This window comes from Doryrhamphus excisus, chromosome 11 (genome assembly GCF_030265055.1).
Source record: "Doryrhamphus excisus isolate RoL2022-K1 chromosome 11, RoL_Dexc_1.0, whole genome shotgun sequence".
Lineage (NCBI taxonomy): Eukaryota > Metazoa > Chordata > Actinopteri > Syngnathiformes > Syngnathidae > Doryrhamphus > Doryrhamphus excisus.
This window is the reverse complement of record NC_080476.1, coordinates 17266564-17280501: the sequence shown is the minus strand read 5'-3', so window position 1 is coordinate 17280501 and position 13938 is coordinate 17266564. Positions and strand designations below refer to the sequence as shown.

At 42.7% G+C, this 13938-nt stretch overlaps 2 protein-coding genes across 6 annotated transcripts in view; one reads left to right on the top strand and one right to left on the bottom strand.

Moving 5' to 3' along the window:
* Positions 1-5166, bottom strand: part of ptprz1a (protein tyrosine phosphatase receptor type Z1a) — a 53429-nt gene extending 48263 nt beyond the window's left edge. For all 5 annotated transcript variants that reach the window (XM_058087493.1, XM_058087495.1, XM_058087494.1 and 2 more), the window contains exon 1: positions 4954-5166. In XM_058087493.1, the coding sequence (XP_057943476.1) occupies positions 4954-5014 (61 nt within the window). In that variant the 5' untranslated portion in view covers positions 5015-5166. The remainder of the gene's footprint in view (positions 1-4953) is intronic.
* The window catches only part of LOC131138524 (synaptotagmin-1-like), a 35255-nt gene that overhangs the window by 3720 nt on the left and 17597 nt on the right, over positions 1-13938 (top strand). The window lies entirely within an intron of this gene.

The window sequence follows — 13938 nt, the reverse complement described above, 5'->3', positions numbered from 1 at the left end:
CCTCTAAAGGCCACCCGGGTCTCCCCTGTCATCAATTACAGCACCCAGTGGGTGGACTGGTGGCGCGGTGCCAGGAGGACGCCGGCAAAGACACCGTGCAAAGAGCTCCCATCGCTCAGACGGGGAACAAACGAGGATTAAAAACCTGGGGGGGGACAGTAGAAAGGGGGGGGGGGGGGGGGCAGAAATGTGGGACAACGTGAAAAGAAAAGCAGAGTTGAGGAGGCGCCGCCAGGAAAGGAGCGGGAGAGAATAAGGGCCAACAAGACACTCACACATGTTTGATTACTCCATCTTTTCTGCTAGCTGCTCACTCAACGGCACCAAAACATATTTTAGGTATAAGGTTCGAAACAGCTGTCTTATATGTCTTATTTTCTCTTATTATGTCTACGATATTGGGTAACAGGACTGTAAAGGTGACTATAGGGGTGTTATTTTATGTCTAGAGGGCTCTAATAATGTTATAAAGCATATTTAACAAGTTGCAAACAGTTGTTTTATGTCTTATATGTCTTATTCTTTCTCATTATGTCTACTATAATGGGTAACAGGACTGTAAAGGTGACTATAGGGGTGTTATTTCATGTCTAGAAGACTCTAATAATGTTATAAATTATATTTAATAAGTTGCAAACAGTTGTTTTGTCTTATATGTCATATTTTCTCTTATTATGTCTACTATATTGGGTAATAGGACTGTAAAGGTGACTATGGGGGTGTTATTTCATGTCTAGAAGGCTCTAATAATGTTATAAAGCATATTTAATAAGTTGCAAACAGTTGTTTTATGTCTTATATGTCTTATTTTCTCTTATTATGTCTACTTTATTGGGTAATAGCACTGTAAAGGTGACTATAGGGGTGTTGTTTCATGTCTAGAGGGCTCTAATAATGTTATAAAGCATATTTAATAGGTTGCAAACAGTTGTGTTATGTCTTATATGTATTATTTTCTCTTATTATGTCTACTATAATGGGTAACAGGACTGTAAAGGTGACTATAGGGGTGTTATTTTATGTCTAGAGGGCTCTAATAATGTTATAAAGCATATTTAATAAGTTGCAAACAGTTGTTTTATGTCTTATATGTCTTATTCTTTCTCATTATGTCTACTATAATGGGTAACAGGACTGTAAAGGTGACTATAGGGGTATTATTTCATGGCTACGGGGCTCTAATAATGTTATAAAGCATATTTAATAGGTTGCAAACAGCTGTTTTATGTCTTATATGTCTTATTTTCTCTTATGTCTACTATACTGGGTTATATGAGTGTAAGGGTGACTATAGGGGTGTTATTTCATGTCTAGAGGTCTTCACTAATGTTACTAAGGTAACGTACTGACAAGATAGTAAACAAAAATGTTAAAACCATTTAGAAGGTTGTAAACAGCTGTCTTATATGTCATATTTTCTCTTATGTCTACTATACTGGGTTATATGAGTGTAAAGGTGACTATAGGGGTGTTATTTCATGTCTGGAAGGCTCTAATAATGTAAAAAAGTGTATTTAGGAGGTCATAAACAAGTTTACTATGTCTTATATGTCTTAGTCTGTCTTATTATGTCTACAGTACTGGGTGATAGGTTGAAAACAGTTGTTTTATGTCTTATATGTCATATTTTCTCTTAATATGTCTCCTATATTGGGTCATTTGTGACTATAGGGGTGTTATTTCATGGAAGGCTGATGGGAGGACAGGAAGTCATGTGTTCCCAAGATTTCTTTATGAAGAAGTAGTCAATCAAAGATGGCGCTTCAGGTCGTTAAGGAAGCTGAATGAAGGCAGGTAATTTGCGACTATAGGGGTGTTATTTCATGTCTGGAGGGGCTCTAATGTAATAAAGCCTATTTAGAAGGTCATAAACAAGTTTACTATGTCTTATATGTCTTAATTTCTCTTATTATGTCTACAGCATTGGGTGATATGGGTGTAAAGGTGACTATAGGGGTGTTATTTTATGTCTGGAGGGCTCTAATATTTATAGAAACCACATTTAATAGGTTGCAAAGAGTTGTTTTATGTCTTATATGTCATATTTTCTCTTAATATGTCTCCTATATTGGGTCATTTGTGACTATAGGGGTGTTATTTCATGTCTGGAGGGCTTTAATAATGTAAACGAGTGTATTTAGGAGGTCATAAACAAGTTTACTGTGTCTTGTATGTCTTAGTCTGTCTTATTATGTTTACAGTATTGGGTAATAGGAGTGTAAAGGTGACTATAGGGGTGTTATTTCATGTCTGGGGGGCTCTAATAATTATATAAACCATATTTAATAGGTTGCAAACAGTTGTTTTATGTCTTATATGTCATATTTTCTCTTAATATGTCTCCAGTGTTGGGTCATTTGTGACTATAGGGGTGTTATTTTGTGTCAGGAGGGCTCTAATAATGTAAACAAGCCTATTTAGAAGGTCATAAGAAGGCTGATGGGAGGACAGGAAGTCATGTGTTCCCAAGATTGCTTTATGAAGAAGTAGTCAATCAAAGATGGCGCGTCAGGTCGTTAAGGAAGCTGAATGAAGGCGGGAGCGTGACGCCTGCGAGGCCTCTGGCCTCCTCCTCCTCCTCGCTCCCACACTTGCACTCCAGCGTCTCGTGTGACGGCGTCCTCTCCTCCTCTTCGCCATCGCCAACAGGACAAATGGCAATGCCATCATGCGTCACGCTTAAATGCCCCCCCCCCCACACATGACACTCTCTTTTCTGTGTGCGCCCTGACCCCCCCAGTCTGCCGTCGCCCCCATCCTACTGTTACTAAACAAATCTCCCCTCTGACAGCATCATTGAGACCCGAGGATGCGGCGCAGCAGCGCCGGCGCCTCCTCAGCTGACCGGGGTCCGCCACCCAATGCTTGTTTCCCCGCGTAACCTCCACCCCCATTCAGCTGGGGACCGGCATGGGACAAAAAGAGACTTAATACCAACTAATCTCATCATCAAATAACCACTTCCACACTAGCGACCTGATGTTCCCAACCGGTGCCGGTACCGTCCCATCCCAAAGAGGTCTGAGGAGGGCAGATGGAGCATTCCTGCGCCTCCTTCCTTCGTGCCAGACTGCCACCTCCTTTGTGCCCCCCAAGCTTCATTTGAAGTAAAAAAGCAGAAGGAGGAGGAGGAGGCGGCACGGGAGATCTTTCTGCCGGTATCGAACCCTCCGGCACATCCAAACTGGCTGGCCCAGCAACAAAAGGCTTCACATCTCGACAGAAAAAAACACAAGTTGCTGCCAAATTCGCTCCTAATCTTTTTTTACTGCTCCTCCCCCCCAAAGTGATGCAGCCAAGCAGACCAGGCAGACCAAGGAGACCAGGGAGACCAAGCAGACTAAGCAGACCAAGCAGACCAAGCAGACTAAGCAGACCATCAGACCAGGCAGACAAGACAGACCATCAGACCAGGGAGAAGCAATGTCCTCTCTGGAACGCTGCTACATCCAAACGTCTGAGGAGGCCAGGGACACGCCCCTTCTAGCACCCACACCTAATACTCATTGGACTGGATTTACACATGGATGGATGGATGGACTAATGGATGGATGGATGGATGATTGATGGATGGACTAATGGATGGATGGATGATTGATGGATGGATGAATGAGTGAATGGATGGATGGATGATGGATGGATGAATGAGTGAAAGGATGGATGAGTGGATGGATGGATGGACTAATGGATGGATGATTGATTGATGGATGGATGAACTAATGGATGGATGATTGATGGATGGATGATTAATGGATGAGTGGATGGATGAATGAGTGGATGAATGGATGGATAGACTAATGGATGGATGATTGATGGATGGATGGATGATTGATGGATGGACTAAGGGATGGATGAATGAGTGAATGGATGGATGATGGATGGATGATTGATGGATGGATGAATGAGTGAAAGGATGGATGAGTGGATGGATGGACTAATGGATGGATGATTGATGGATGAATGAGTGAATGGATGGATGAGTGGATGAATGGATGGATGGATGATTGATGGATAATTGATGGATGGATGATGGACTAATGGATAGATGGATGGATAGATGATGGATGGATGGATGATTGATGGATGAATGAGTGAATGGATGGATGAGTGGATGAATGGATGGATGGATGATTGATGGATAATTGATGGATGGATGATGGACTAATGGATAGATGGATGGATAGATGATGGATGGATGGATGATTGATGAGAGAAGAATGGATGGAAGGATGATGAATGGATGCACATGTCACTGGACAAATGGATGGATGAACAGACAGACTAACAGATGGATGGATGATTGACGGATGGAATAATGATAGATGGATGATTGATGGATGGGTGGATGTATGAATGATGGTTGGATGGATGATTGATGGATGGGTGGATGGATGATTGATGGATGGATGGACTAATGGATAGATGGATGTACAGATTGATGGGTGGGCAGATGGATAGAGGATGGATCAATGGATGGATGGACAGACGGACTAACAGATGGATGGATGAATAGATGATGGACAGCTGATGAAGAAGTAGAAAGAAAAGAGTAATAAAAATAATAAAATAGTTTAATAAAAATGAGAAGTCGGACCTCCATGATCTGCCATGTTTGCTGTTGGGGGGTCCAACATAGCAGGTGTCTTCTACTTGTCCTGCGTGACACTTTCACATGGGGGGGGGGGGGGGGGGTCACGTTACACCCCCCCCCCCCCCCAGTCAGATTATCTCATAATACCTCATAACCCAACATGACAACATGACAATGCACATGCTAACTGCTACACGCTCCACTACAAGACACACAACAGCATCACAAGCGGTTCGAACCCCAAACCAAACCACTTGGAAGTGGACCGGAATCACTTGGAAGAGAACCAGATTCATAAGGAAGTGGACCAGAAGTGCACCAGAACCAATCAAGTACCAGAACCAGAAGAACGTAGCACGCACCTTGTTGGGTCAACAGGACGACAAGTGTCGCCAGAAGCGCCTCGCAGTTCCTCCCGCGCATGTCTGCGTACGCGTAGGGAATCGAACACGGTGAAAGCAGGAGCAGGTCCCGTTGCGCTACGCTCACACACCCATCGGAAGGCTTGAGGCGTGTTCGGGTTTACGGTACTCGGTGCGCCGCGCGGCTCCCCGTACTCCTTCCTGCTCTGTGGTTCGAATCTCCGTCTGAATGAGAGGGTAACTCCGCCCACAACGCGCGCACACGCACGCGCACACACCAGACGTGCGCACGCGGCACACCTTCATTTTTAAATGTGGATTCCTTTGTTAATGAATGACGTCACAGTCCATTGGAAGTTAAATGATAACCAGCAAAATGGATGGAATATTATATTGGTTATGCTTATGATGATACAGTATACTGATGATGTTATGGGGCTCAGGGCCAAGGGGGCATGCTGGTGTGTCCGCCCGGCCCCAGCAGTCAGTCCCCTTAAAAACTGGGAAGGACAATATGGACTATGTTGTATGTTGAATGTAAAATATGTTAAATGTTGCATGTACACGAGTGCTGCACATAAAATGTATGTAGAATTGGGTTTGGTAAATGTTGCATGTACACGAGTGCTGTACGTAGAATTTGGTATGTAATTGTTGCATGTACACGAGTGCTGCACATAAAATGTATGTAGAATTGGGTACGTTAAATGTTGCATGTACACGAGTGCTGCACATAAAATGTATGTAGAATTGCGTATGTTAAATGTTGCATGTACACGAGTGCTGCACATAAAATGTTGTACGTAGAATTGGGTATGTTAAATGTTGCATGTTTACGAGTGCTGCACATAAAATGTATGTAGACTTGCGTATGTTAAATGTTGCATTTACACGAGTGCTGTACGTATATTTGGTATGTTAAATGTTGCATATACACGAGTGTATGTTGAATGTAAAATGCAAGTTAAATGTTGCATGTACACGAGTGCTGCACATAAAATGTTGTATTTTGAATGTGAAATGCATGTTAAATGTTGCATGTACACGAGTGCTGCACATAAAATGTTGTATTTTGAATGTGAAATGCATGTTAAATGTTGCACGTACACGAGTGCTGCACATAAAATGTTGTATGTTGAATGTGAAATGCATGTTAAATGTTGCATGTACACGAGTGCTGCACATAAAATGCTGTATGTTGAATGTGAAATGCATGTTAAATGTTGCATGTACATGAGTGCTGCACATAAAATGTTGTATGTAGAATTGAGTATGTTAAATGTTGCATGTACACGAGTGCTGCACATAAAATGTCGTATGGAGAATTGGGTATGTTAAATGTTGCATGTACACGAGTGCTGTATATAAAATGCTGTATGTCTAATTGGGTATGTTAAATGTTGCATGTACACGAGTGCTGCACATAAAATGCCGTATGTAGAATTGGGTATGTTAAATGTTGCATGTACACGAGTGCTGCACATAAAATGTTGTATGTAGAATTGGGTTTCTTAAATGTTGCATGTACACGAGTGCTGCACATAAAATGTTGTATGTAGAATTGGGTATGTTAAATGTTGCATGTACACGAGTGCTGCCCATAAAATGTTGTATGTAGAATTGGGTATGTTAAATGTTGCATGTACACGAGTGCTGCGCATAAAATGTTGTATGTAGAATTGGGTTTCTTAAATGTTGCATGTACACGAGTGCTGCGCATAAAATGTTGTATGTAGAATTGGGTTTCTTAAATGTTGCATGTACACGAGTGCTGCACATAAAATGTTGTATGTAGAATTGGGTATGTTAAATGTTGCATGTACACGAGTGCTGCACATAAAATGTTGTATGTAGAATTGGGTATGTTAAATGTTGCATGTACACGAGTGCTGCACATAAAATGTTGTATGTAGAATTGGGTATGTTAAATGTTGCATGTACACAAGTGCTGCACATAAAATGTTGTTTGTAGAATTGGGTATGTTAAATGTTGCATGTACACGAGTGCTGCACATAAAATGTTGTTTGTAGAATTGGGTATGTTAAATGTTGCATGTACACGAGTGCTGCACATAAAATGTATGTAGAATTGGGTATGTTAAATGTTGCATGTACACGGGTGCTGCACATAAAATGTATGTAGAATTGGGTATGTTAATGAGCCAAAGTGAGATTTCAACTTTTCCTCCTTTTGAGTTTGCAAAGATTTTTGAACCCCCCAATAAAAGCGGACACGGCCCCCGTCCTGAAGGAAGCGAATACATTTGAATAATTTACGCAGGATTATCACTAATTTATGCAAAAAGCAGCTTTCCACTTGTTAGCGTGGACGTTCACAAGGGGGGGGGGATAAAGTTCCATCCCAAAAGGAGTTGATGTGGACGTCGTCAGCTTTCAGTCTCGCTCATTTTTTCTGAAAAAAAAAGCTTTTCTCCCAAAGCCCCGCCCACTTGATCACGCATGAGCAGCGCTGCAGCGCCATTGCCATGGCGAACCCGGGACGCCCTGATGCGACTGTATAATTATATTCCTTACACAAACTACAAAGACAAATCACTCATAAGATTTTAGTTGTTGTGGGACGATTCACCAGGACTTGGTAATGTTAGCCTCGATGCTAACAGTCTCCCATCATGCCCGTTTGTAAATAACATCCCTATAGTCACCTTTATACTCCTATTAGAAAATATAGCACACATAATAAGACATAGAAAACTTTTTTACAACCTTCTAATTTCGGATTTGAACATTATTAGAGACCTCTACACATAAAATAACACCCCTATAGTGACCTGTATACTCGTATTACCTAATATAGCACACATAATGGGAGAAAATAAGACATAGAAAACTTTTTACAGCCTTCTAATTTTGTATTTTAACATTATTAGAGTCCTCTACACATAAAATAACAACCCTATAGTCAGATGTGCAGTAAACACAAAATGAAACATAAAAGACATTAAAAAAAATGTGTTTTTAAATATTATTAATCATTATTAGAGCCCTCTTGACGTGAAATAACACCCCTATAGTCACCTTTATACTGGTATTACCCAATATAGCACACCTAATAAGACATAGAAAACCATTTTACAACCTTCTCATTTCGTATTTGAACATTATTAGAGACCTCTACACATAAAATAACACCCCTATAGTCAGATGCGCAATTGTATTGGTAAACACACTAAGGAAAAATGAAACATAAAAGACATAAAAAATATTTAAATTTAAATTATATTTTAAAAAATGTTTTTAAATATTATTAATCATTATTAGAGCCCTCTTGATGTGAAATAACACCCCTATAGTCACATTTAAGCTCATATTAGCCAAATTAGTTGACATAATAAAAGACAATATGACATAAGACATCCAAACTCATGTTTACGATCTTATAATTCCGTATTTTTATGGAGGCACACGAACACAACTCCACGCTGCATGCAAGCGTGAGGTGTTCCATCCGGACCTCCCTCCATGAAAAGAAAAGGCGTAGTTGGTGACTCCACCCGGGGATGATGTTACCTGGGATAAAGGTGAAGAGAACAAACGAGGCATCAGATAAGACTTTGACTTTGTGTTTGGCTTGGTTGGGGTCAACACGCCCACACACGCATTTATTTATTTACACGTATGTATTTAGCATAACATATTTAGTATGCATGAGACGCATAGTTAGGGATTGAGGTAATGATGTACGTAACATCTTCTCATTCCTCATGTAACGTCTTCACATTCCTTATGTCAGGTCTGTCCTCATGCAACGTCCTCTCATTGACAGGTCTTCTCAGTCCACGGCTAACATCTTCTCATTCCTCATGTCAGGTCTTCTCATTCCTCATGTCAGGTCTTCTCAGTCCACGGCTAACATCTTCTCATTCCTCATGTCAGGTCTTCTCAGTCCGCATGTAACATCTTCTCATTCCTCATGTCAGGTCTTCTCAGTCCGTATGTAACAGCTTCTCATTTCTCATGTAACGTCTTCACATTCCTTATGTCATGTCTGCCCTCATGCAACGTCCTCTCATTCCTCATGTAACATCTTCTCACTCCTCATGTAAGGTCTTCTCATTCCTCATGTAACGTCTTCTCAGTCCACATGTAACATCTTCTCATTCCTCATGTCAGGTCTTCTCATTCCTGATATCAGGTCTTCTCAGTCCACGGCTAACATCTTCTCATTCCTCATGTAGTAATGTCTTCTCAGTCTGCATGTAACATCTTCTCATTCCTCATGTAATGTCTTGTCAATGCTCATGCAAGAGCTTCTCATTCCTCATGTCATGTCTTCTCAGTCCATGGCTAACATCTTCTCATTCCTCATGTCAGGTCTTCTCATTGCTGATATCAGGTCTTCTCAGTCCACGGCTAACATCTTCTCATTCCTCATCTCAGGTCTTCTCAGTCCGCATGATACATCTTCTCATTCCTCATGTCAGGTCTTCTCATTCCTGATATCAGGTCTTCTCAGTCCACAGCTAACATCTTCTCATTCGTCATGTCAGGTGTTCTCAGTCTGCATGTAACATCTTCTCATTCCTCATGTCAGGTCTTCTCAGTCCATCTGTAACATCTTCTCATTCCTCATGTCAGGTCTTCTCAGTCCATGGCTAACATCTTCTCATTCCTCATGTAATGTCTTCTCAATGCTCATGCAAGAGCTTGTCATTTTTCATGTCAGGTCATCTCATTCCTCATGTAACGTCTTCCCATTTCTCATGTCATGTCTGTCCTCATGCAACGTCCTCTCATTCCTCATGTAACATCTTCTCACTCCTCATGTAAGGTTAGGCATAGTTAGGGATAGAATCGCTAGTGGACCACCATGGCAATTGAAGAGAGAAGGGGAAGCTTCTTAAGCTGATTCTAATCTAAAAACTACAACACTTGCAAATGTTGTCTTAATGTTTGACCTCCTGACCTCCTTTGTCCTCCATCTTTGTAGTCCACCATATCTTTCTTCCACTTATCTCCATTTGTTTTACAAATAATATAACATACTAGTATATAAATACTACATGGTATTTGTGATGGGGTGTAATCTCCTCCAGTTGTTGTTCACTGGAGTATAATCCCCCCCCCCCCACACACACACACACACACAGCCATCAATACATGGATTGAGGTAATGAGGTCACAGAGAACATTAACACCTCCCTTTGACCCCCCCGCCCCCACCACTTACCCCCCCCCCCCCCCCCCACACCACTGGCTTTTAGACATGTTTTCATCCACAGAAACATCTAGAATTTGAGGCCTCCAGCAGCCAGCAGGTAGACGCTGGTGCTTCCATAGACACACACAGAGCCGTCTCCAAGATGGCCGCCACTCGGCGTGTTTACCCTGCGTTGATGGTCGTGTGTTGATTTAGGTGATGGGAACTCCTGCTTCCCGCTTTGATGCGGGCCGCTTTCTGGGCCGCCATTGAACTTTTGGGGAGGGATTGATTGTTGTTAACGACGCCTCTCGGCATACCAGCCAAGCTCTTCAGTGGAGGACGCTTCACATTCTCTTTCTTCTTCTCCTCCTTGGCCAGAGGGGGGGGGGTGAGTGGGGGGGGGGGGCACTAAGTGGGCTCTCCAACCACAACAAGTTCTTTTTCACCACACGAGAGGTCCAATGTGTTCTGGATTGACCTCTGCTATCACACACTCCATTTACATGACTGGTTACTATAGGAGGATGGAGGATGGACCAATCAGGAGCCATTTAGCTCATCCCGATCCACCTGGTATGATGTATACATCTACTTTCTCATGTACATATACTATACGATATACTATATACCTGGTCTAGAACATCTTATCATTCCTCATGTCAGGTCTCCTCATTCCTGATATCAGGTCTTCTCAGTCCACGGATAACATCTTCTCATTCCTCATGTCAGGTCTTCTCAATGCTCATGCAAGAGCTTCTCATTCCTCATGTCAGGTCTTCTCATTCCTGATATCAGGTCTTCTCAGTCCACGGATAACATCTTCTCATTCCTCATGTCAGGTCTTCTCAATGCTCATGCAAGAGCTTCTCATTTCTCATGTCAGGTCTTCTCATTCCGCATGTTACGTCTTTGCATTCCTCATGTCAGGTCTTCTCAATGCTCATGCAAGAGCTTCTCGTTTCTCATGTCAGGTCTTCTCATTCCTCATGCAATGTCCTCTCACTCCTCATGTAAGGTCTTCTCACTCCTCATGTAAGGTCTTCTCGTTCCTCATGTCAGGTGTTCTCAGTCCACATGTAACAGCTTCTCATTCCTCATGTCAGGTCTTCCCAGTCCGTATGTAACATCTTCTCATTCCTCATGTCAGGTCTTCTCACTCAGCATGTTACATCTTCTCATTCCTCATGTCAGGTCTTCTCAGTCTGCATGTAATATCTTCTCATTCCTCATATCAGGTCTTCTCATTCCCGATATCAGGTGTTAGTCTACGGCTAACATCTTCTCATTCCTCATGTAATGTCTTCTCAATGCTCATGCAAGACCTTCTCATTTCTCATGTCAGGTCTTCCCATTCCTCATGTAACGTCTTCCTTATGTCATGTCTGTCCTCAACATGTTTGTCCTCATACAGCATCCTCTCATTCCTCATGTAACATCTTCTCATTCCTCATGCGAGGTCTTCTCATTCCTCCAGTCAGGTCTTTTCAGTCTGCATATAACATCTTCTCATTCTTCATGTAACATCTCTCCATGCTCATGCAAGACCTTCTAATTTCTCATGTCAGGTCTTCTCATTCCTTATGTCATGTCTGTCCTCATTCAACATTCTCTCATTCCTCATGTAACATCTTCTCATTCCTCATGCGAGGTCTTCTCATTCCTCCAGTCAGGTCGTTTCAGTCTGCATATAACATCTTCTCATTCTTCATGTAACGTCTTCTCCATGCTCATGCAAGACCTTCTCATTCCTTATGTAACGTCTTCTCATTCCTCATGTCAGGTCTTCTCACTCAGCATGTTACATCTTCTCATTCCTCATGTCAGGCCTTCTCAGTCCGCATGTAACATCTTCTCATTCCCGATATCAGGTCTTCTCAGTCTATGGCTAACATCCTCTCATTCCTCATGCGAGGTCTTCTCATTCCTCAAATCAGGTCTTTTCAGTCCGCATATAACATCTTCTCATTCTTCATGTAATGTCTTCATCCTCATTTCAGGTCTTCTCATCCCTCATTTAACGTTTCCTCATTCCTCATGTCTCTTGTCATGTAACATCTTCTCATTCCTCATATAAGGTATTTTCATTCATCGTGTAACATCTTCTCAATGCTCCTGGAATGTCTTCTCATTCCTCATATAACATCTTCTCATTCTTCATGTGATGCCTTGTCATTGCTCATGCACATGTTCTCTTTCCTCATTTCAGGTCTTCTCATTCCTCATTTAACGTCCCCTCATTCCTCATGTCTCATGTAACATTTTCTCATGTAAGGTATTTTCATTCATCGTGTAACATCTTCTCAATGCTCATGCACATGTTCTCCTTCCTCATGTCAGGTCGTCTCATTCCTCATTTAACGTCTCCTCATTCCTCGTGTCTCATGTAACATCTTCTCATTCCTCATGTAAGGTATTTTCATTCATCGTGTAACATCTTCTCATTCTTCATGCAATGTCTTCTCAATGCTCATGCACATGTTCTCTTTCCTCATTTCAGGTCTTCTCATTCCTCATTTAACGTGTCCTCATTCCTCATGTCTCATGTAACATTTTCTCATGTAAGGTATTTTCATTCATCGTGTAACATCTTCTCAATGCTCGTGGAATGTCTTCTCATTCCTCATATAACATCTTCTCATTCTTCAAGTCTCTTGTAACAGCTTTTCATCCCTCATGTAAGGTCCTCTCATTCATCATGTAAGTAGGTTCTTGTTGTCTGGGCCAGCATGGGGGGGGGGGGGGCAGACTCCTCCTGAATGCTCCTGCCTTCCCAACAAGGTGATTTTTCACACCAGACTTTTTGGCCGTTTGTCAAAGGAACTTCCTTTTGCTCGCCGGCGACCGCCATCACAACACGACCACCTGACAGCGCCGCCGGCGTCCAGTAACTGTGCGTCTCCTAGCAACATGCGTTTGACTTTTTTTTTTTTTTTTTAAGACGTCTGAATAGAACTTTTTAATCCTCTGTAGAATTTGCATCTTTTACTGTAATCTGGCAGTGCCAGAAATCACAATAAAAAGACGTAAATGCATAATTCATATCGTCGAGCCGTATTTTTTTTTAATTGTTGCCGTTCTTCAAAGTGGCGGCCGGCTGCCATTGTTTACGTGTTCTGATGCTGCGACCTCATTGAAGGCCTTTTCAGGACCGTAGACCAGCACAAGCACCAGCAGACAACAGAACCAAGCCCGGGCCTCTTCTCGGGGTGTCGCCTGCACAATGCACTTCCTCCGTGGGGCACAAAAGAAGCTGGCCGCATTGAATGACATTCCTCCCCCACAATGCACTTGTGTATGTGCTTAACGCTAACCAGGAAGTGGTAGCAAACATGAGAATATTAGCATCATGGCGCACAACGACGAGCAAACATGGTGGAGTTTCATCCAGGGACACATGGCCTGAGGTCAATAGATTTCCTCCAAGTCACATTTCCTCACCATATATCACCCCCCGCCCCCACCGAGGGGTCGCCCCTTCATTGTTGGGGTGCGCATTGGCACCCAGAGGCTGCCGAGACCCCACAAAAGGTGCAATCGGAGGTTCGAGTCGCGCCGGGTGAACGCCACCACCAACAATTGGTGGCCTAATCCGCCCATGCCTCGTACATCTGCCTCGAGCGAAACCCACACCCCGTCCCCGCCGCCCCCTTTTAATCCAGCCCCCACCCTCTTTTCTTTCTGTGCTTTTGTGGCGCTCCACTCGCTTTGTGGGCCTTTCAACGCGTTCAACACACACACACACACATCGAGAAGGCCAAAGCCGTCTCTTCACAGTGGACGCAATCTACTGGGGCAAAGCGCCGGGGTGTCTTCATCGTCCC